At 57.1% G+C, this 22,172-nt stretch overlaps 2 protein-coding genes and 1 pseudogene across 4 annotated transcripts; all 3 read left to right on the top strand.

The window, feature by feature from the left end:
- The first annotated feature begins 6,932 nt into the window (after nt 1–6,932).
- HMG20B (high mobility group 20B) lies at nt 6,933–11,933 on the top strand. Its single transcript, XM_060094628.1, has 10 exons — nt 6,933–6,995; nt 7,277–7,332; nt 7,819–7,927; nt 8,415–8,618; nt 9,254–9,374; nt 9,720–9,766; nt 10,048–10,120; nt 10,346–10,561; nt 11,189–11,321; nt 11,845–11,933. Exons 2-10 carry the CDS (start codon nt 7,295–7,297, stop codon nt 11,855–11,857), a joined length of 954 nt encoding a protein of 317 aa, XP_059950611.1. The 5' UTR covers nt 6,933–6,995; nt 7,277–7,294; the 3' UTR covers nt 11,858–11,933.
- On the top strand, nt 11,927–12,540 carry LOC132487053 (uncharacterized; annotated as a pseudogene).
- Nucleotides 12,541–15,177: 2,637 nt separating this feature from the next.
- Nucleotides 15,178–22,157, top strand: GIPC3 (GIPC PDZ domain containing family member 3). 3 transcript variants are annotated; one of them, XM_060094632.1, is made up of 6 exons: nt 15,178–15,490; nt 16,251–16,436; nt 16,551–16,731; nt 17,923–18,035; nt 18,316–18,410; nt 18,529–22,157. In XM_060094632.1, the coding sequence occupies exons 1-6, from the start codon at nt 15,248–15,250 to the stop codon at nt 22,001–22,003; spliced, it is 4,293 nt and encodes a 1,430-aa protein (XP_059950615.1). In that variant the 5' UTR covers nt 15,178–15,247; the 3' UTR covers nt 22,004–22,157. The 3 variants fall into 3 exon arrangements, with proteins under 3 accessions (XP_059950615.1, XP_059950612.1, XP_059950613.1); XM_060094629.1 differs by having other exon boundaries at nt 18,316–18,397; nt 18,529–18,775; XM_060094630.1 differs by lacking the exon at nt 16,251–16,436 and having other exon boundaries at nt 18,316–18,397; nt 18,529–18,775.
- The last annotated feature ends 15 nt before the right edge of the window (nt 22,158–22,172 follow it).

Raw genomic sequence — 22,172 nt, forward strand, 5'->3', positions numbered from 1 at the left:
AGGAACAAAGCTGATTCTGACCCTGGGGGAGCCAGGGAGCTGCCTCCGGAGCATCATCATTCATTCATTCATGAACTCATTCATTCATTCATGAACTCATTCATTCAGTGGATCTGGTCTCAGGCTGAGCAATGCTGGACCCCCAAAGCTTCTGAAGCCCCTAGTCTTAAGGTGGGGGGGTGGAGCCACACCCTCCGATCCCCCCGTGGTCAGTGCTGGGGCTGGAAGAATCAGACCAAAAAGGGTGATTGAGTGGCAGAGGAGGAGTTGGGACGTTACCCCCAGGTCACTGGAGCCACAGTAGAGTTTTTAGAAGCGGGGAGGGTCAGATAAAAAGTCTGTGGGGGTGAGGGTGAGGGCGGTTTATTCCAAAGCAGGCCTCAGCTGCGTGGGTGGGACACCAGTGGAGGGCATACATGACCGGAATAAGAGGTGGGGGCAGACTTGCTGGGAAGATCAGAGAAGGCCATTGCCTAGGGGAAGGAATGACGGGAAGGAGAGATAAATGCCCAGCCCTCAGGGAAGGACAGAAGGACGGACAGGCTTGTGGTCAGGAGAATCTGGACATCCTTTGATGCCCCCAGAGCATCCCCAGCGTCCTCAGACGCGCCAGAACCGCGTCTCCCCTCCTCCCAGCTGGAGATCAGATGTCCCGGTGGCCGCTGTCCAGCCTCAGGAGAGGTGCTTGCTTTGATCTTCTTCTGACCCAGGTCATAATGGGGGGTGGGGGGGCACTCGGAGAGGGAGGGTTCGGACGGAGGCTCAGAAGAAATTTCCTTAGATCCCTGGGTGGCTGTGCAGAGCCCACAGCCAAGACCAAACCCAGGCAGTTTCATGCAAGCCACCGGGCCTCAGTTTCCCTTTCTGTGAAATGGAGGTGAGAGTAGCAACTCTGAATAGAGTTCTTGGGAGGCCTTAGGGAGATCAGACAGGTAAAGAACTTCTTGGGCCCTAGAACAGGGTTTCTCAAGCTGGCCAGTATTGACAGTTGGCACTGGATTGTTCTCTGTGGTGAGGGCTGGCCTGGGCATTGCAGCATCTCTGGTCCCCACCCACCCCCGGCCCCAGTCGTGACAACCAAAATTGTCTCTAGACATCGGGCAGGGGCAGGGGAGGGGGCGAATTGCCCCCAGGTGGGAACCACTGCAGTAGAAAATTCTCTGTAACAGGGGCTTCAGTCTCCCTGGACAAGACTAGCCAATGCTTGTCTGTCCTTCCATCCTACCCTGAGGGCTGGGCATTTATCTCTCCTTCCTGTCGTCATCCCTACCCCTAGGCAGGGCCTTCTCTGATCTTTCTGAGCACTGTGCCCTGAATTAAACTCATTACAGTGAATTGAACTCATTATATCCTTCCAACGACCTCATAAAGGCAGACATGGTTATTATCCTACTTCACAGAGGGAGCAAACTGAGGTGCAGAGAGTTTTGATAAATTGCCCAGCTGGGGCTCAGCGCCACCTCCCTGAGCTCCTGAGGGTCCAGCAGCAGTGGGGGTGCCCCCTCCTCAGAGGTCTGAGACCCCTGTCTCCACACCCCTTCGTTCCGGCAGCTGATACCTCTGTGTTTCCCTTTTGCCTTCTCGGCCCTTCGATGCCAATGAAAGCAATCCCCTGTATTAAATTCACTCTGTAAAAAAGCCTGAGCAGGGCTGGGATATCCTGGGAGCACCGACAACACCCTGATCCTTCCTGGGGGTGGAGAGAAGTTGAACCACCCTATGTTGGCAAATAAGCATCAAAAACATCAACAGGGGACTTCCCTGGTGGTCCAGTGGTTAAGACTCTGACTTCCAATGCAGGGGGAGCAGGTTCAAACCCAGGTTGGGGAGCTGAGATCCTACATGCCTCAGGCCAAAAAACCAAAACATAAAACAGAAGCAATATTGTAACAAATTCAATAAAGACTTTAAAAATGGTCCACATCAAAAAAATCTTAAAAAAAAAAAAAGTAAATGGGGGACTTCCCTGGCGGTCCAGTGGTTAAGACTCCATGCTCCCAATTCAAGAGGCACAGGGTTGACCCATGGTCCTGGTCGGGGAACTAAGGTCCCACATGAGCATGGCGTGGCCAAAAAACATAAAAATAAAAAAATAAACGGGAGGCACCACACCCCAGTAATTTCATGTCTTCCTACCTACCCTGGAAAAGCCGACCAGGGGCATCAGACAGCAAGTTGGGAACGTTTGAAGCAGGGGCTGCAATACAGTCATATCGAGAAGGACCAGAACCTGCATCAGCCAGGGCTCATTAAACAGGCGGTGATGCGGTCCTGCTGTGGAATGTTACCCAGCGCCAGAGGGAACGAGGCACTGCTCTGGACCTCACATATAAAACCACTGGGAGAAAGGCTATGGACTCACAGTTTGCAGGTGACGTTCACAGCATGATGGCCATGTGATCCCAAAAAGCAAGATGTGAGCTCACATTCCTTATAGGGATACATTCACACTCGTGTGTGTGTTTGTGTGTGTGTGTGCGCACGCACATGTGTTGTGTGTTTTTGTTTTTTTAATTAATTTATTTATTTGGCTGTGCAGGGTCTTAGTTGTGGCACACGGGATCTTCGTTGCCACACACGGGATCTTTGGTTGGGGCACGTGGGATCTAGTTCCCTGACCAGGGATCGAACCCGGGCCCCCTGCATTGGCAGCGTGGAGTCTTAACCACTGGACCGCCAGGGAAGTCCTGCACGTGTTGTGTTTTGCACTGTGTCCCCCCAACATTCCTAGGTGAAAGTCCTAACCCCCAGGACCTCAGAATGTGACCTTATTTGGAGATAGAGTCACTGTAGATGATGTAATGATGAGTCACAGCTGGAGCAGAGTGGGCCGTAGTACTACATGACCGGTGACCTTAGAAAAAGGGGAAATTTGGACACAGACACATACGCATAGGGAACATCATGTGCGCATGAAGGCAGAGATGCCGTGATTCTTCTACAAGTCAAGGAACGCCGCAGATTGCCAGGGAAACCCGGAAGCTGGGAGAGCACACAGAGCATGGGACAGACTCATGGCCTCAAAAGGAACCAGTCCTGACCAAGCCCTTGATCTTGGACTTCTGGCTCCCAGAACTGTAGCCCTAGGAGACTCATAGAGTGCGTGCGTGCGTGCGTGCGTGTGTGTGTGTGTGTAGGAGAAGTTTTGCTAAGAAATGTAACAAGCTGATAATGGAGAGTATGGTGGAGGTATGGTGGCCTTCATACACTACTTTAATTTTGTACAAATGAAATGAATTTGCACATTATTTGCATAATAAAATTAATTTTGTAAACAAAGACATTTAAGCCATCCTTAACAGATCTCATATTTCTAGGACCACAAATCGGGATACTCTTCCTGATTTCATACTATAAAAATTTCCAAATGGAGCGTAGAAATGAATGCAAAGAAACTAGCATGAGGGCCTCCCTGGTGGCGCAAGTGGTTGAGAGTCCGCCTGCCGATGCAGGGGATACGGGTTCGTGCCCCGGTCTGGGAGGATCCCATATGCCGCGGAGCGGCTGGGCCCGTGAGCCATGGCCGCTGAGCCTGCGCGTCCGGAGCCTGCGCGTCCGGAGCCTGTGCTCCGCAACGGGGGAGGCCACAACAGTGAGAGGCCCGCATACCGCAAAAAAAAAAAAAAAAAAAAAAAAAAGAAACTAGCATGAAATTATATGACATTAGACAGCTAGAGTTCCTGGTTTTACTGAGAGCTAGGACTTGAGAGAACATTCTTGCTAAGAAAAACCTATTTATAATTTGGGAGCAAAAGGATCTGCTTTTAGATAAGCGTATGAAGGATGTAAAGTCAAACAGCAGAAATGCTACTTCTTACATGTTGCTTGTTGGGTGGTGGTGTGTGTGTCTGGATTGCATGCATTGGACTGAATGCAATTCAGTTTGGACTCAAGACACTTTTGTTTTCTCTAGAAAATACCCACATAGCAAGGAATTTGTCTTGATGCCAAAGAGCTCCAAACTTCTTTCAAAATCAACCTCAGTAGGGACTTCCCTGGTGGCGCAGTGGTTAAGAATCCGCCTGCCAATGCAGGGGACATGGGTTCGAGCCCTGGTTCGGGAAGATCTCACATGCCGCGGAGCAACTAAGCCCGTGCGCCACAGCTACTGAGCCTGCGTGCCACAACTACTGAAGAGAAGCCACCGCAATGAGAAGCCCGCACACTGCAACGAAGAGTAGCCCCTGCTCGCCGCAACTAGAGAAAGCCCGCGCAGCAACAAAGACCCAATGCAGCAAAAAATAAATAAAATAAATTTAAAAAAATCAACCTCAATAAATTGGAATGTTGGGATTGACATACACACTACTATTTATAAAACAGATAACTAATAAGGGCCTACTGTATAGCACAGGGAACTCTACTCAATCCTCTGTAATGGCCTATATGGGGAAAGAATCTAAAAAAGAGTGCCTATATGTATATGTATAACAGATTCACTTTGCTGTACACCTGAAACTAATACAACATTGTAAATCACCTCTACTCCAATAAAAAATTTAAAAATCAAGCTCAAAACCTTTCATTTCTTTTTGATACACAGGAAGACCCCTGAACTCCTTGTGTGGTACCTTGGGAGTGGAAGGACAGTTTCTATGCCAACACCAGCCTTGTCAATCAAGCCAAAGAGGCGGGGCTCAGAGGGCGGGTCTTCCCCTGTCTTCTAGCTTGGAATTCTCACCTAGATGTTGATAGTTTCTAACCCAGCAGAGAGGCAAGCGAGAGTGGGAAGTGCCACATCGGATGAAGCAACGGAGCAGGGTGTGGAATCTGGGTCTGTCAAGATTCCGGGGAATTGCTCATCTTCCTCAGCCCTGGGCTGGCTCTTCGAAATACAGGTTCATTGTGATTTAATTCACACACCAGATAATGCACCCATTTAAAGTGTACAGTTGCGTGGGTTTTAGTATGTTTAAAGAGTTATGCAACCATCACCACAGTCTAATTTTGGAACATTTTGAGCACCCCCAAAAGAAACCCCGTGCCCATTAGCAATTACTCTCCATTGCCCCTCCCCAGTGATTCTCTAGCCCCAGGCAACCACTAATCCACTTCCTGTCTCTCTGGCGTTGCTGGTTCTGGACAATTCACATAAATGGAATCATACACTGTGTGGGCTTTTGTGATGGCATCTTTCATTGAGCCTAATGTTTTCAAGGCTTATCCTTGTTGTAGCATGAATCAGCAATTTATTCCTTTTTATGGCCAATGATATTCTATCGGATGGATGGACCACAGCATTTATCTGTTCATCAACTGATAGACATTTGGGTTGTTTCCGCTTTAAAAAATTTTTTTTTAAATTTTATTTATTTGGTTGTGCTGGGTCTTGGTTGCAGCAGGCATGCTCCTTAGTTGTGGCTCACCAGCTCCTTAGTTGTGGCATGCATGTGGGATCTAGTTCCCTGACCAGGGATCGAACCCTGGCCCCCGGCATTGGGAGCACAGGGTCTTAACCACTGCGCCACCAGCGAAGTCCCTGTTTCCACTTTTGCACTAGTGTGAATCTTGCTGCTGTGAACATTCATGTACAAGTGTCTTTGTGGACGTATGTTTTTTAATTCTCTTGGGTATATCCCTAGGAGTGCAATGGATGGATCGCATGGTAACTCCATGGTTTGTTTTTTTAACCTTTTGAGGAACTGCCAGACTGTTTGCCAAAGCTGCTGCACCTGCCTATTAGAAATTTACATGATTCATTTATTTGTTTATTCAACATATATGTATGGAGAGCGCCTGTGGGCACTGTTCTGGGTGCTGGGAATATAGCAATGAGCAAACAGGCAGCTCACAGGGAGCAAACGAACATATGGAGAAAAGATAAGACGAGATGGGGTACAAGCCTGGGAAAGTCTCACTGAAAAGGGGGCCATTTAATCTGGGGGAAGGGCACTCCAGGTGGAAGAAAGAGCGAGTGCAAAGGCCCAGAGGTGGGAATGAATGAAATGTAGGTATCTGAGGAACATCGAGGTAGCCGGTGCTGAGTGAGGAGGAAAGTGCAGGGAGGTGAGAGCCGGAAGGTGATGTCGGCAGATTGTTTAGGTTCTAATGGGCCATCATGAGCACCCAGTAACCACAACTAGCATCCTGGGGTCAGAGGCAACCCCAGTCCAGGCTGTAAGAAGATCAGGCTGCTGCCTGGGGGCCCCCAAGATCCCAGGGCAGAGTCTCCTGGCCCTCCATCTTCACGAGGTCCTTGCAGTTTTCCTGTTCACACCACCTTTTCTTAAATGCTTCCGGCCCAGCTCCCGGTCTCATCCTCGCAGCATCCCAACCTCCTGGTCCTGAACACCGTGCAAAATCCCCATTGCACAGGAGAGAAAGCAGAGGCCCCTTCACAGGAAGGAGAGTAGCCCCTGCATCCAAAGGCCCCCGGCTCAGAGCAGGGCGGGGCACGGCGGGGGCGCCGGGGGCTACAAGTTCTGTCAATAAACGGGAAATTTCCCCGCCAGGTTTGCTAAGAACAGGTCCCCACCTTGCCGTGGGTAAGGGGCTGCTCCGAAAGATCTTAATCCCTCCCCTAGCAACCTGCCGCCGTCCCAGGGCAACTAGGGCGGGGCTCAACTCGGAGTCACAGGTCCCCGGATCCTGCAGGGGCGGGGGAGTCTCGCCTTCAGAGGGGGAGGAGGAGTCCGCGCCGCGCCTACTGGCCCTTTAAGAAGCTCCTCCTTGCGATGCTTCAAAGCATCCTGATTGGTCCCGAGGGCCGCCGAGCGCAGCCGAACTTGACGCACCCGCCTGCAGCGTTCCCTACTTACCTCCCACGCGGCTCAGCGGCCGTCCCAGCCAATCACCTACGGGCGCGCCGACCCTCATCTGCATGGTCACGCCCCAGGGGAAGGGCATACCCAATCCGACCGCTCGCCGAACCGTCATTAGCATGCCGGGGACGGGCCAGGGCGGGGCGGACGGCAGGGGTGGGTGGCAGGGGCGGGCTCGGCGCGGTTGGTTGGAGCGTCGTAGCAGCCGAGAGGTCCGGGAAAGTTTCTTTGGAGGTGAAAACAGCCGCGGAACTCGGGGCCCTGCGGGGGGGCAGGGGCGCGGGGGTCCAGGGGCCGGAGCGGGGCCCCTCCCGGGCCGGGGGGGTGCGGACCCGGGCCTCCTGGGGGGGCGATTGCCCAACAAAGGATCCTTGGGGCGCCCGCCCTCGAGGGCCTCCCCGCCCCCGGTTCCGGCCCCCCCAGGCGCCCCGGACCCGGCTTTCCGGGGCTCCCCAGCCCGGCCCCGCCGTCACCGGCTTGGGCGGCCTTCACTCGGCCACGCGTCTACGTTCCAGGTGCGGCCGGGAGTGGCTATGTCCCACGGTCCCAAGCAGCCCGGCGCGGCCGCCGCGTGAGTGCGACATCCCCTCCCCCCAGCCCACTCGGAGCTGCAGCCTAGCCCCCATCTCGTCCCGTTGGAGCTCCTCGACCCCCGCCCCCCAGGGTCTTGACTTCCCCGACTTGGGGCAGGCCCTCCCCCTCGGGCCCCCACGGGCTTCTCCCCCAAACCTCCGGGCTCCAGTTCCTTTCAGGGGTCCCCTGCTAGCCTCCCCTAGTGCTCTTGCCCGAACCCTGGATCCTGACCTCCTCTGACCCCTGCTTCCAGAACTCAGGCCCCTAGCTGCCAGCGCTAGCGTCGTGGGGGCGTGGGTGGCCCTGACGTCCCGTGGCTCTAGTCTCTCCCACGCCCCCTGTGGCCCCCCCTAGTGCTTCTGCCTCAACCCCCGGATTCTGACCCTCTCAGAGCCCTCCTCTGAGGGAGGACTCGGGCCCCTCGCTGTCAACTCCGCCGTCGGTGTTGGGGAGTTGGGGTGACCCTGGCTTCCCATGGCTCCAGGCCGGCGAGCGGTAAGGCTCCAGGACAGCATGGGGGCTTCGTGGTGGCTGTCAAGCAAGAGCGCGGCGAGGGCCCGAGGGCCGGAGAGAAGGGGTCCCATGAGGAGGAGGTGAGAGTCCCTGCACTGTGGTGGCGGCGGCCCTTAGTCTTGAAGCTCCGCCCCGAACTCAATTTGAATTCGCTGTGGCTCCGCCCACAGTCCAGATTTCCCTCCAGATGCTGAGGCCCCGCCCTGTGCCAGATACCACGCCCCAAGAGCTCCACTGCCACTCTAAGTCCAGGCCCCGCCCACTGCCCAGGGATCGAAGCCAGTACGGAAGCCACGGCCACAACGAGGCCACGCCCACAACACAAGCCAGCCCCATCCCTGGGCTGATCCTCTGTCCCCAGTACTTCTCTGATCCCTTCACCCCTGGCCAGGGGTCTCTTAACCCCACTCTCCCAACCCTGAACCCTGACCAGGCCATACTTCCAGGCCTTCTGGGTCCTACCTCGTAGTTAGGCCCCGCCCAAGTCTTTCAGGGCCCCGCCCCTTCCCCTCTGGGCCCGGCCCCAGCCCTCCAGGCCCCTCCCAACGGCGCGGCTGGGTTCTGCAGCCGGTGAAGAAGCGCGGCTGGCCCAAAGGCAAGAAGCGGAAGAAAATCCTGCCGAATGGGCCCAAGGCACCTGTCACCGGCTACGTGCGCTTCCTGAACGAGCGGCGCGAGCAGATCCGGACGCGCCACCCGGACCTGCCCTTCCCTGAGATCACCAAGATGCTGGGCGCCGAGTGGAGCAAGCTGCAGCCGGCGGAGAAGCAGGTGGGGACGGCTCGGGACCACTGACCTTCCCTCACCCACTCAGATACCCCCCTGCAGCCACTTACCCCAAAGGAACAGGTGGGGAGGGTCCTTCGTTCCTCCTGGACTCCAGGACCTGGAGAATTGACCACCCATTAGCTCTCTCCAGCTTGTTGAAGGGAGGGGAGAGTAGCAGTAGGCTGGAATAGACATAAAACGTAATAAACGTTAGACTAAAGAAGTAGGGGTGGGGGCTGGATTTCTGTTAGAAACCTTATGGTTTTTAAGTTCTGGTAATTAATTTAAAAATTGCAAAAACATCAAGGAAACGTTAGCACCAGCTTGCACCCTCTACCCTGGGATTTCAACAAGCAAAATGCGTTCGGGAGGGCAGTCCAGCCTGGAGGTGGTAGCCTGCAGACACTCAGACACCAGGGAGTGGTTTATAAAGGCTGGAATTGGGGTGAGGTCGCTGAGGTCAGGGAGTTGGGAGGTGGCCTGAGCAGCAGCCTGAAGGGTGGGGTTTTGTCTGGAGGGCAGTAGGGCGCTGTGGGAAGGCGCAGCACAGTGAGCTGAGTGATGGAGATGGGGTCTTGGCCTGCGAGGGCTACGCTGCCCCTGGGCTGGGCCGAGCCTTCTCATGCTGCCCCCGCCAGCGGTACCTGGACGAGGCAGAGCGGGAGAAGCAGCAGTACATGAGGGAGCTGAGGGCGTACCAGCAGTCGGAAGCCTACAAGATGTGCACGGAGAAGATCCAGGAGAAGAAGGTCAAGAAAGGTGCGGAGGGCCCCAGCCCCCAGGCAGCTGAGTGCCTGCTCTGAGATGGGTGACCCAGGCAGGCCAACCTACCCCCTCCAAAGGGCTCTCATGGTCCCGTGGGAACAAGACACACATAACCAGACAGTTGTGAGTGAATAGGGCTGGTCAGCACTGAGATTGGGCACATACAGATGCGGGGGCGGGGGGAGGGGGCCAGGTGGGGATCTTGACCCAGGATGAGTAGGGCTGACTAGGGGAGGGGAATGATGGTGTTCCAGGCAGGGGGAACAGCACGTGCAGAGCAAAGCGTGGGGTCCGAGGAGACCTGGGAGGCTCACCCTGCCCTCCTCCCTCCCCCACCAGAGGACTCCAGCTCCGGGCTCATGAATACCCTTTTGAATGGACACAAGGTAAGCTTCCCTCCTCCAAGGAGGACACCTGGGCAAGAAAGGTCTGGGAGGCAATTAGACCTCTGGGTGAGTGAGGACCATCGCTCCTGGGATGAAGTGAGCGCCCGGTCCAGATGTGTGCAAGCAGAGGCTGGACAGCCACACAATGGGAAGGCTGTAAAATGGACTCTGACCCAGGTGGCCTGAGGAGACCCTCCCAAGCTTAGGGGATGTCCCAGAGGGGGTGTGGCTGCCCTCCCACCCCCTCCCAAAAATATTGCCACCTTGTCCTGTCGTCCCAGGGTGGAGACTGTGACGGCTTCTCCACTTTCGACGTCCCCATCTTCACGGAAGAGTTCTTGGACCAAAACAAAGGTGAGCGCTGACCACAGGTTCTTGGAGCAAGTGTTCGGCCCAGAGGGCGCCAAGGGGGTAGGCAGTGGGTGCCGTCCTCCCCTGCCCCCGTAGACCAGAGAGCTGAGGTGTGGGGCCGGAGGCAGAGCAGTGACGGAAGGCCTGGCGTGGGGCACAGCGAGGGGCAAAGCGCGGCTGAGGGAAGGCAGGGAAGCGCCAGGATCTGACCCGGCTCCCCGCCTACAGCGCGGGAGGCGGAGCTGCGGCGCCTGCGGAAGATGAACGTGGCCTTCGAGGAGCAGAACGCGGTGCTGCAGAGGCACACGCAGAGCATGAGCAGCGCACGCGAGCGCCTGGAGCAAGAGCTGGCGCTGGAGGAGCGGCGGACACTGGCGCTGCAGCAGCAACTCCACGCGGTGCGCCAGGCACTCACCGCCAGCTTCGCCTCGCTGCCGGTGCCGGGTGCGGAGGCCCCGCCCCCAACCGACCTAGCCCCGCCCCCTCCCACCCCCGCGAGTTCCGCCCCGCTAACTCCGCCCTCGACTACCTCGGGCTCCGCCCAGGCTACTGCCAGTCCCGCCCCCTCTGGCCCGGCTCCGCGAGCCCTACCCCTTACCCCCTCACCAGTCTCTTCACAAACCCTCACCTCCCTCTCCTCCGCCGCGCCCCTGCGGACCCCGCTCTCGACTACCCGATCCCCTCCCGCCCCGCTGCCCGACCTTGCTGCGCCAGCCCCGCCCACGCTGGCCCTCGCGCCCCGCCTCTGACCCCCTCCCCTCATGCCAGTCTTCCGCGTTCTTTCCTCAGCTGACCTGGGCCAACTTCCCCTCCCCCACTAGCCCCCGCATCCCCCCCCATCACGACCCCGCCCTCTCCAACTTCCTTCGTCTGATCCCTGCCACAGCTGACCTTGATTTCCCCGGGTCCAGACACCCTGACCGCGCCCGCCCGGCCCCACTGAAGTGCGCCCCTGACCCTCTCCCTAGGACCCCGCGCTTACAGACCCCCACCCTCTGATCTCTGCTTCGGTGGAGACCCCACCGCGGTGACTCCTCCGCTGGGCTCGTCTGACGGGTCTCCCCCCCCCAGGCACAGGCGAGACGCCCACGCTCAGCACCCTGGACTTCTACATGGCGCGGCTGCACGGTGCCATCGAGCGCGACCCCGCGCAGCACGAGAAGCTCATCGTGCGCATCAAGGAGATCCTGGCCCAGGTCGCCAGGTGTGTGCCCCAGCTGGTCTGCCCCCAGGCCCGTTCAGCCCAGCTGGGGCTGCTTTGCGTAGGGGCTGCCTCAGGCTAGACCTTCGCTGGCTGGACCCGGAGAAATAGACTAGCTTTAGGCCTCCAGCGGGGTTTCTGGGGTCTGTGGGTGCTGCCCAGTGGGATCTGGCTGCCGGCTCTTTTTCGGAGGGCATAGCCCACGCGGGATCTACTAGGTGGGGCTGGTTTGATGCAGGTGGCTAATGGCCTAGCCCCTGGGGGCGCTGATTCGGCCTGGTACTCTATTACGACTCTGGGGAATCATCCAGCACTCCCTTGGCCCAGGGGACCCGAGCTTCCCCAAAGCTTCAGGGTGGGTTTTTCTGGGTGGCTCCCAGCTGCCCAGGATAGGTGGGGTCAACTCCAGGCCCCCCACCCTGGCATCTGAAGGAGCAGAGGAGGATGGCCTCTAGGGTACCCAGGAAGGGGGTGGGACTGAGATGATGGGGGTCCCCCCTCACAGATCTTCTCCCTTCTGTCACAGTGAGCACCTATGAGGGTGTCTGCCACCCCATGATCCAGAGAAGACCAAGCCCTGGTCACGGCCCCTCCCCCACCCCCACCCCATGGAGGAGGGGTGCGGGTCCATCCTTTGGGGCCAGGCCCAATCCTGCACCTTGGGGGCTCCAGCCCCCCTGAAATTAAATTTCTACAGCATCCCTCTAGCTTTCAGTCTCCCCAGCACCCCAACCCAGAAAAATCGCCCACCACACACAGCACACATAGAACCCCATGGCCCCGGGGCCCAGCGAGGCCTGCTCGACCCACAGGGCACATCACACTACACGGATGTGGGAACACCACGCGTGGACAGCGTGACCCGGGACAGGAGGAGACCCACAGCCGCTCATACGCCCAGTGTGGGGAGAGTTACACACCCTACACCACCTCTCCAGAACCAGTCCCTGGATACAGGGCAGAGAAAACTCACACCTGACACACTGGGACTCCTGCCTGGCAGGTGTCACCCTAAGTATCCACATGGCCAGGCACGCTGCAGGGACACACTCTCACACTCCGGGCGGGGCCCTCTACCGTCGCCCTCACATTCCTGCACCCCAGAATGCGGGGGTTGGTACTGACCACCCCACCCTCATCCAGCTGAGGGACCCCCGTGGAGGGGGCCCCTTTGCCACTGCTCAATTGGACTTTTTAAATAAAAATGGAATTTGAATTTCAAGCTTGTGCGTGTGTGTCTTTTGGAGGGAAGCAGGCCAGGACCTTCTGTTGGGGCCCGAAGCCTACTCTCCCCAGCCCCTGGCAACCAGGAATCCACTTGCTTTTTTTTTTTTTTTTTTGGCCACACCACGTGGCATGTGGGATCTTAGTTCCCCGACCAGGGTTGGAACCCATGCTCCCTGCATTGGCATCCCGGAGCCTTAACCACTAGACCACTAGGGAAGTCCCACGAATCCACTTTCTGTCTCTGGATCTACCTGTTCTGGACATTTCATATAAATGGAATCACATGCTGCATGTCCTTTTGTGTCTGGATTCTCTCACTGAGCATAGTGTTCTCAAGGTCCATCCACATTGTAGTGTATGTCAGCACTTCACCCCTTTTCCTGGCTGAATAACATTCCATTGCGTGGATGGGCCATGTTGTGTTTATCCAGCATCTGTTGATGGCCATTTGGGTTGTTCCCACCTTTTGGCTGTTGTGAATCGTACTGCTGAGAACATGGACGTACAGGTTTTTGTCTGAACGCCTGCCCTCACTTCTGGGTAGATCCTGAGAAGCAGACTTGCTGGGTCAGATGGCAATTCTATGCTTAACTTATTGGGGGACCCTCAGAGACTTCAGCCTTTAATGGAATGTTTGGGGCAGCTTCAAAATTCTGGGGAGTAATTTAACAAGCACTGATGTTACTGGTTGAATTTTGTCCCCTCCAAAGAAAATCTTGAAGCCCTAACCCCCAGAACCTCAAAATGTGACCGTATTTGGCAATAGGTCACTGCAGTTAAGATGAGGTCATCTTGGAGTGGGGCAGCCTCTAATCCAATATGACTGATGTCCTTATAAGAAGATAAAGATTTGGACACAGACGCAGAGAGGAGACAGCCATGTGACAACGGAGGCAGACACAAGCAAAGCACGCCTCCCAGGAATGCCAAGGATGACCAGCCACCAACAGAAGCCAGGAGGGGCAGGAAGGATGCCACCCAGGGTGTCAGAGGAGCTTGGCCTTGCTGATTTCTAGCCTCCAGAACTGTGAGAGAGTATATTTCTGTTGTTCATAAGCCAGCCACTTGGTGGTACTTTGTTTCGGTTGTCCCAGGAGACTCGAAAAACGATACTGTCACACACCCACGTCCAAGTGTGTGCTCCCTCGTCTCACCCCCTCCCTGGCTCCGTACCCTCATCCCAAATTTGGCGTTTACCATTCCTGGGCAGGTCTTTACCTACTTTTAGCACAAAAGGACGTCTTCCCACAAGAGTACCATTTTGATGGATTTTGGGGGGGTTCGTTTTCTAAAGGTTCGAAAGTAGACGACTCTGTGGTTTCTAGTTTAATCACAAAGTTGTGCAGCCACCAGCCCAACTTAATTCCAGAACATTTTCATCACCCCCAAAACAAACCCCCCTCCCGTTAGCCATCACTCCCCATCCTCCCCTCCCCCAGCCCCAGGCAACCACGAATCCACTTTCTGTCTCCATGGATTTGCCTGTTCTGGACACTTCATCTAAACGGCATCACACGCTACGTGGCCTTTGTAATCTGGCTTCTTTCAATGAGCGTCACGTTTCCAAGGTTCATCTGTGCTATAGTGTGTATCCCATTTTGCACGTTTTTAAACTTTACATAAATTTTCTTACATCGTCCAAAGCCTTCTGCGACTTGCCTGTTTTCATCAATTCCTGGTTTCTGAGATTCATCCAAGGCAAAAGGCCTCTCTTTGGAGCTGCTATATGGCATTCCACTGCTGTTTATTGAGCCAACCAACGTTCCTGTTGGTGATGCCTGGATGCTGTGTTCCCAGGGGATTCTGAGAGGCGCCTCCTGGTGCCCACCGTGTGCCAGGATACAGCAGGGGATAAAAGAGACCAGAACTCCTGCCCTCCTGAAACTGACATTCCAGTTGAGGAGACAGAGGAAACACAAGATGAATAAATAAACTATCTGCTATGTCAGGTCATGCTCAGTGCTAGGGAGGAAAAAAGCCAGAAAGAGAGACTGGGAGGTGGTGATAGGAGGTGACAGCTGAGCCAAGAGCCGAAGGAGGTGAGGGAGTGAACCACTTGGAGATCTGGGCGATGTTCCAAGTGTAGGGGCACAGCCTGTGCAAAGGCCCTGGGGCAGGATAGTGCCTGGTGTGTTGAATGAACAGCAAAAAGGCCCGTGTGTCTGGAGCAGAGTGAGCAAGGGGGAGAGAGGGAGGTGGGGAGGGCAGGGAGGGGGCGGGGCAGGTTGTGCAGGGCCTTGTGCGCGGAGGGGAGGACTTGAGTTTTTACCCTGAGGGAGGTGGGAGCCCTGGAGGGCTGTGGGCAGAGGATGGACACGATGTGGCTCAGTTTATACCAGCGTAAGCGTCCTCCCCACTTCCTATGGTTGTCGCAAGGATTAAATGAGTGCGCCCAGCAGAGAGCAAGCGCCCGGGCACCCGCGGCTGCCCCATCCTTATTTGTGATCCTTATTTTTCCCGCTCCCCGGAGAGCTCACAGCTGGCCCTGGCAAGGCCGGCACACCTGGGGCCCGCCCCCCCCCCAACGGCCACCGCCGCCGCCCCCGCACTCCGCGGTGTCGCCTTCCCGGGAGGCTCGGGTTCCCGGATCCCCTTACCCGGGCGGCTCGGCTGTCGCTCCTTGGGACGGGGGAGGGGAGGCTGCAGGAAGCGGCGGATCCGGCGGCTGTGGCCGTGGCCCCAGTGGCCGAGCTCCTCCTGCCATGGAGACCACAGCGGCCCGCGAGGCCCGGGGGGCCGAGGCCCCACGCCTGCCCGCGCCCCCGCCCTCGCCCGCCGAGCCCCCGGCTGCGTCCCCCACCTCGGCCGCGCCCCGAACCCGCCCGCGCCTCGTCTTCCGCACGCAGCTGGCTCACGGCAGCCCCACGGGCAAGATCGAGGGCTTCACCAACGTCCGCGAGCTTTACGCCAAGATCGCCGAGGCCTTCGGGATCGCGCCCACCGAGGTGAGGCCCCCGGACCCCCAGCACCCGAGGCCCACCGGCTGACCGGGGGTAGGGGTGGACCCTGGACGCCGGGACTGGGGCCCCAGAACGCCCATCTTCGGATGGAGGGGACCCGATCTCCGGATCTCAGAGACGCACCTCTCAGATCCTGGGGTGCCCATACCCGGTGGACCCCCAGCGCAAAACATGAGCACGTCTTAGGGTTAATGGATGCCTACCTAGTTCGTCCAGGAAAACACTGGGCTGACCCAGCTAGGAGTGGACCCCAGCTCTCAGGGAAGCGCCTATGTTTCCTGGGCGCGGCTGCGGGGCTGTGTTTCCAGGCAGCCCCCTTTCAGGTGAGAAGTCAGAGGCCGCGGGGGGTCAGGGGCTGGGTTGTAGGGGCGCCTTGCAGCCCCGAGGGGGCGCCAGCAGATTTAGAACAGTTTTTAAAGATCGGGGGTGACAGGGCACCGAAGGGTTAAAAGGGGAAGTCTGGGGGGTGGGAGAGGGGCGTCCTCCTGCCCGAAGTCTCCTTCTCACCCTGCTCCCCATTCTGGGGGTCCCAGTCTCCTCGCTTCCCACCCCATTCTGAGAGGATCCCATACTCTGCCATTACACGTGACTGCGATCCTGGTAGGGGATGACTGGGGTCAGTTTCGTGCCTCTTTGCGCCTCGGTTTCCCTATCAGGCCCCTGAGCCCAACCCCCGGTTGTTCTGCGCAGACGGTGGGGGATGAGGTCTGTCATTAATTTTGGGCTCCCCCTCCCCTCGGGACAGATCTTATTCTGCACCCTAAACAGCCACAAAGTGGACATGCAGAAACTCCTAGGCGGCCAGATAGGGTTGGAGGACTTTATCTTTGCCCACGTGCGCGGCGAGACCAAAGAGGTGGAGGTCACTAAGACTGAGGACGCCCTGGGACTGACCATCACTGACAACGGGGCTGGCTATGCCTTCATCAAGGTGCCCGTGGGGGCGGGTGGCTTCCCGGGTGCCCCTCTCTGCCCCTCTCTGGTGTGAGCAGGACCTGAGAGGGGCCGCTGGGGTGGCCCTGTGAGTGACTCTGGGTCCCTGCAGAGGATCAAGGAAGGCAGCATCATCAACCGGATCGAGGCAGTGTGCGTGGGCGACAGCATTGAGGCCATCAACGACCACTCAATCGTTGGCTGCCGCCACTACGAGGTGGCCAAGATGCTCCGGGAGCTGCCCAAGTCGCAGCCTTTCACCCTGCGCCTGGTTCAGCCCAAGAGAGCCTTCGGTGAGGGCCACCTGGGGCCCAGGGGGCAGGCTGGTGGGGGGGGCAGGGAAGCTCTTCCAGAAATTGGTGCTCTGGATGCACCGGGTGGCAAAGGGTGGGGGGATGGGACAGGATGGAAGGTTCTAGATGCCTCTGGTGACAGGACAGGGAGCTTCTAGCACTGTATGAGGAACAGGAGGGTCATTTCTAGATTGTTATAGAGTTGGTCTGGGCATGGGGGTCGGGGGAGGCTTGGGAAGATTGGGAAAGGATGAGGAGGTATCTGGATCTATTTTGTAGCTGGTCTGGGAGCTTTTAAAGTACTGCTATGAGGCTCTGGTGAGTTCTTGAGAGTGACTCTCAAAGGGAGCTCTAGAATGGAGCTTTTCAAAGAGAAGTCTGTGACTGGTCCACGGATGAGATAAGGAGGTCCTCGTCGAAGAAGGATTCTTAACCTCAGCACTATTGACATTTGGGGCTGGATGATTGTTGTGGGGCGGTCTTGGGCACTGTCAGGTTCGACCTAACAGGTGCCAGTGTCTCCCCTGAGTTGTAACAATCGAAAGTGTCTCTAGGTATTGTCAATGTCACGGGGGGGGGGGCAAAATCACACTCCTCCCCCCCCCCCGCCCCCCGTGCCAGCTGGGTTGAGAACCTTGATCTAGAATGTAGATCATGTTGTTTAGTTCAGCAGACAATTGTTTTCCATAGGTAGACTTTCTCAAGGAAGGAAGCAGGATGCTAATTTCCATTCTGGCACAGTCTTCTTATCTCATCATGGACTGGCCCTTTGAGTCACCCTGTCCCAGAACAAGAGGTTCTAAAGGTGCCCTGGCCCATCTGGAGGGAGGTCCCAGGAGAGTGAGACAGGATGGGGTCCTAGATCTGCCCTGGAGCAGGACAGTGAACTCTGAGAGCCATGAGCAGGTTAGGAAGGGCCAATTCTAGAGCAAGGAGCTTTCTAGATTGATCCTCGGGGCTCAAGGAGAACCTTAAGCAGTCTCTTCTAGAGAAAGTCATTTTGAGAGGAGGCGGGAAATTTGAGGGAAGAAAGGATTCTCAAGCATGGTCCCTGAGGATTCACCCATGGACATAAGGAGGACTTTGAAGGGTAGGAAGGTTCTAGAAAGGCTCAGCTGGTGGCTTCTGAGTGTTTAGGAAGATATGGATCTGCCCAGAACACATGCACCTCCCCCACTCTGTCCCCTCCAGATATGATCGGCCAGAGGAGCCGGAGCAGCAAATGCCCCATGGAGGCAAAAGTCAGCAGCGGGAGGGAGACCCTGCGGCTTCGGTCTGGGGGGGCCGCCACTGTGGAGGAAGTGGTGAGTGGAGGGGAGAAGGGTGGACATCAGAGTCTCTTGCACCTAGAGTTCTATCGCTGACTCAGCATGACCTTGGGTAAGACCCTCTCCTTTGCCCAGCCTCAGTTTCCCTACCTGCAAAGTGGGCCCTTGTCAGTCAGGGCAGTAATGGTGGGACCAGAAGCATTGACTAATGGGTGGTCCCAGTCTGCTGTCACCTAAGGGGTGGGGGACTGGGGAGGGGGCTGGGCTGGAGCGATCCCAGGCTTCTGACCCTCTGCTTTGCTCCCTACGACCCCAGCCTAGTGAATTTGAGGAGGAGGCATCTCGGAGGGTGGATGACCTGCTGGAGAGCTACATGGGCATTCGGGACCCAGAGCTGGGTAAGGGGCCAGGGTAAGCCGGGTGGACCCTGGGGGGAGGACAGCCCATGGGGAGGAGGCAAGGGTCCCAGGGGAAGCTGGCATCCCCCCAGGGAGCGCCCTCACCCACTTCCCCTTGGCTCGGCCTGCAGCGTCAACCATGGTGGAGACATCCAAGAAGACAGTGAGTGTCCAGGAGTTTGCACGCCATTTAGACTCCGTTTTGGGCGAGTTCGCCTTCCCGGACGAGTTTGTGGTGGAGGTGTGGGCCGCCATCGGCGAGGCCAGGGAGGCCTGTGGCTAGTCTGCCCCGGGGCCGAGCGCAGCCCCAGCCCAGAGCCCAGCCCCCTGTCCCAGCCCTCCCGGCCAGTTCCCCAAGCCCAACCCTGCTCTGGAGTCCAGAAGCCCAGATCTGAGACCCAGCCCTGCTCTAGAACCCAGCCCAGCTCAGAGACCAAACTCAGATCTGAGACCCAGCCCTGCTCTAGAATCAATACCAGTTTTGAGACCAAGCCGAGCCCTGAGACCCAGCCCTGCTCTAGAACCCAGCTCAGCTCAGAGACCAAGCCCAGATCTGAGACTGGTATCACCTCTAGAACCCACACCAGTTTTGAGACCGAGCCCGGGCCTGAGACTCGGCCATGCTCTAGAACCCAGCTCAGCTCGGAGACCAAGCCCAGATCTGAGGCTGGTATCACCTCTAGAACCCACACCAGTTTTGAGACCGAGCCCAGCCCTGAGACTTGGCCACGCTCTAGAACCCAGCTCAGCTCAGAGACCAAGTCCAGATCTGAGACTGGTATCACCTCTAGAACCCACACCAGTTTTGAGACCGAGCCCAGGCCTGAGACTCGGCCATGCTCTAGAACCCAGCTCAGCTCAGAGACCAAGCCCAGATCTGAGACTGGTATCACCTCTAGAACCCACACCAGTTTTGAGACCGAGCCCGGGCCTGAGACTCGGCCATGCTCTAGAACCCAGCTCAGCTCGGAGACCAAGCCCAGATCTGAGGCTGGTATCACCTCTAGAACCCACACCAGTTTTGAGACCGAGCCCAGCCCTGAGACTTGGCCACGCTCTAGAACCCAGCTCAGCTCAGAGACCAAGTCCAGATCTGAGACTGGTATCACCTCTAGAACCCACACCAGTTTTGAGACCGAGCCCAGGCCTGAGACTCGGCCATGCTCTAGAGCCCAACTCAGCTCGGAGACCAAGCCCAGATCTGAGACTAGTATCACCTCCAGAACCCACACCAGTTTTGAGACTGAGCCCAGCCCTGAGACTTGGCCATGCTCTAGAACCCAGCCCAGCTCAGAGACCAAGCCCAGATCTGAGACCAAATTCACCTCTAGAACCCATACCGGTTTTGAGACCAAGCGCAGCCCTGAGACCCAGCCCTGCTCTAGAACCCAGCTCAGCTCAGAGACCCAGCCCAGATCTGAGACCCAGCCCTGCTCTAGAACCCAGCTCAGCTTGGAGACGAAGCCCAGATCTGAGACCCAGCCCTGCCCTAGAACCCAGCTCAGCTCGGAGACCAAGCTCCCCTCTAGAGCCAAGGCCAGCTCTGAGACCAAGCCCTGCTCTGGAACCCAGGCCAGCTCTGAGGCCCAGTTCATCACTAGAATCCAAGCCAGTTCTGAGATGCAACCCAGCTCCAGAACCCAGCTCTCCTCTAGAACCCAGGACAGCTCTGAGGCTAAGCTGAGCTCTGATATAAAGTCAAATTTGGGAACCCAGACAAGTTTTAAGAGCCACCTCAGCTCTGAAATCAATCCTAGTTCTGAAAGCCAGGCCAGCTTTATGACCCAGCCCTGCTTTAAAACTCGACCCAACTCTGGAACGCAAGACAGCTCCATGACCCAGCTGTACCTGGATACCTGGTCTAGCTCAGAAACGCCAGTTAGTTCTGGAACCCGGGTGAGACTTGAGAAGCAGCCCAGTTCCAGAAGCCACATCAGCTCAGGATTCAAAGACAGTTCCCAAACCCTACCCTATTCTCATGCCCAGACCAGCTCAGGAACTCAGATGCATGCTGAAGAGCAGTCCAGGTCCAGACCCCACCCACATACTGGGGCCCAGTCCAGCTCCAATGATGAGTCCAGCTCAGAGACTGAGCCCAGCTCTATACCCCAGACTAGTGCAACAAGCAGGCCTGTCTCCAGAATTCAGACAAGCTCTGGACCCCCATCCATCTCTGGGGCAAGGCCCGCCTCCAGAGCTCCACTTGATGCCAAGCCCCGCCCTCACTGCAGAACACAGAGCAGCTCTAGAACATCATCCAGCTCTGGGACCCAGACAGACTTCAAGGCTTGGCCAATTTCCAGAGTTCAGTCCAGCTCAGGCACCCCACCCAGCTCCAGAACTCAGCTCAGTTCTAGAGCACAGGCTGGCTCTGAAATCCCATCCAGCTCTAAAACACAGTCAATTGCTGAGACCCATTTGAGTTCCAGAATCCAGCTAAAGTCTGGTCCTGGGACCCAGACCAATGCAGCAACAGACTTAAGCTCCACAGCTCTGTCAAGCTCTGAGAGCAGGCCCAGCTCCAGGACCCAGCCCTGCCTGGGAACTCAAAACACCTCTGGGACCCAGCTCATCTCAGAAACCCTGCCAAGCTCTAGAAACCAACTCCAGACCACACCCCCAGGCAGCTCTGGTATTGAGCCAGACTTTGGGAGACAGGCCAGCTCTGGAACTCAGCTCATCTCTAGAGCCCAGCCCAGCTCTGGGACCCAGACCAGTTCAAGAATACAGCCCAGCTCTGGAACCCAACCCAGCTCCAGAACGCAGACCAGTTCTGGAACCCAGCTCATCTCTGAGACCCAGCCCAGTGCAATAATGCAGCCCCTCTCTGGAGTCCACCTCATTTCTGGAACTGAAACCAGCTCCAGAACCCAGACCAGTTCTGGAACCCAGCTCAACTCTGAGACCCAGCCCAGCTCTGAGACCCAGACCAGTGCAAGAATTCAGCCCAGTTCTGGAGCCCAGCTCAGCTCCAGAACCCAGTTCAGCTCTAGAACTCAGTTCAGATCTGAGACTCACCACAGCTCTGAAACCCAGACCAGTTCAAGAACCCAGCCCAGCTCTGGAATCTACCTTAGTTCCAGAACCGGATCTGTTTCTGAAACCCAATCCAGCTCCAAAAGCCAGACCAGCTCAAGAATACAGCTCTGCTCTAGAAATGGGCTCCGCCCACAGACCCCTGGCCTTGACCCCAGAACCCAGACTGATCCCACTCCCCCAGCCCAACCCCAATACCCAGGCCCACCACCCAGAGCCCCACCTCCAGGTCCTAGGAGGGTCTCTCACCCTCAGCCCCATGATCTGGTTCAAGGAGCCCAGGCCGATACTGGCCCAGGCCGAAGCCCATCCACTTTTGCCCTGTTCCCACAGCCGTGGTCCCCCTCCGCCCCGCAGAAACCAGCCCTTCCCCCCAAGCCCCAGCTGAGACCCCAGAAGTCCACCCCACCCACCAAATCTGTCATCCCTAGTTCTGCCACCAGGGCGGCCCTCCTGCATTCCCAGCCCCCTGAACCCTCAGCTCAGGGGCCTGCCCCCTCCCCCGTGCTCAGGGAGCCAGGGCCGGCTCCGCGGGCGTCAGAGCCCCTCCCCTACCATGGGGGGCTATAGCTTGGGGGTGACATACTTGTGGCCCCCATCCCCTCTCCTGCCCCTCCCAGCCTGGGTCCCCCAGAAGCAGCAGGTGACCTCATTCCCCCACAGGCGGGGTGGGGAGGGTGAGGGAGGGTGGACACAGGGGCTTTGGTTTCACCTGGGCCTGGATCTGGGAGCTGTAAGC

This window comes from Mesoplodon densirostris, chromosome 3, assembly GCF_025265405.1.
Source record: "Mesoplodon densirostris isolate mMesDen1 chromosome 3, mMesDen1 primary haplotype, whole genome shotgun sequence".
NCBI classification, from domain to species: Eukaryota; Metazoa; Chordata; class Mammalia; order Artiodactyla; family Ziphiidae; genus Mesoplodon; species Mesoplodon densirostris.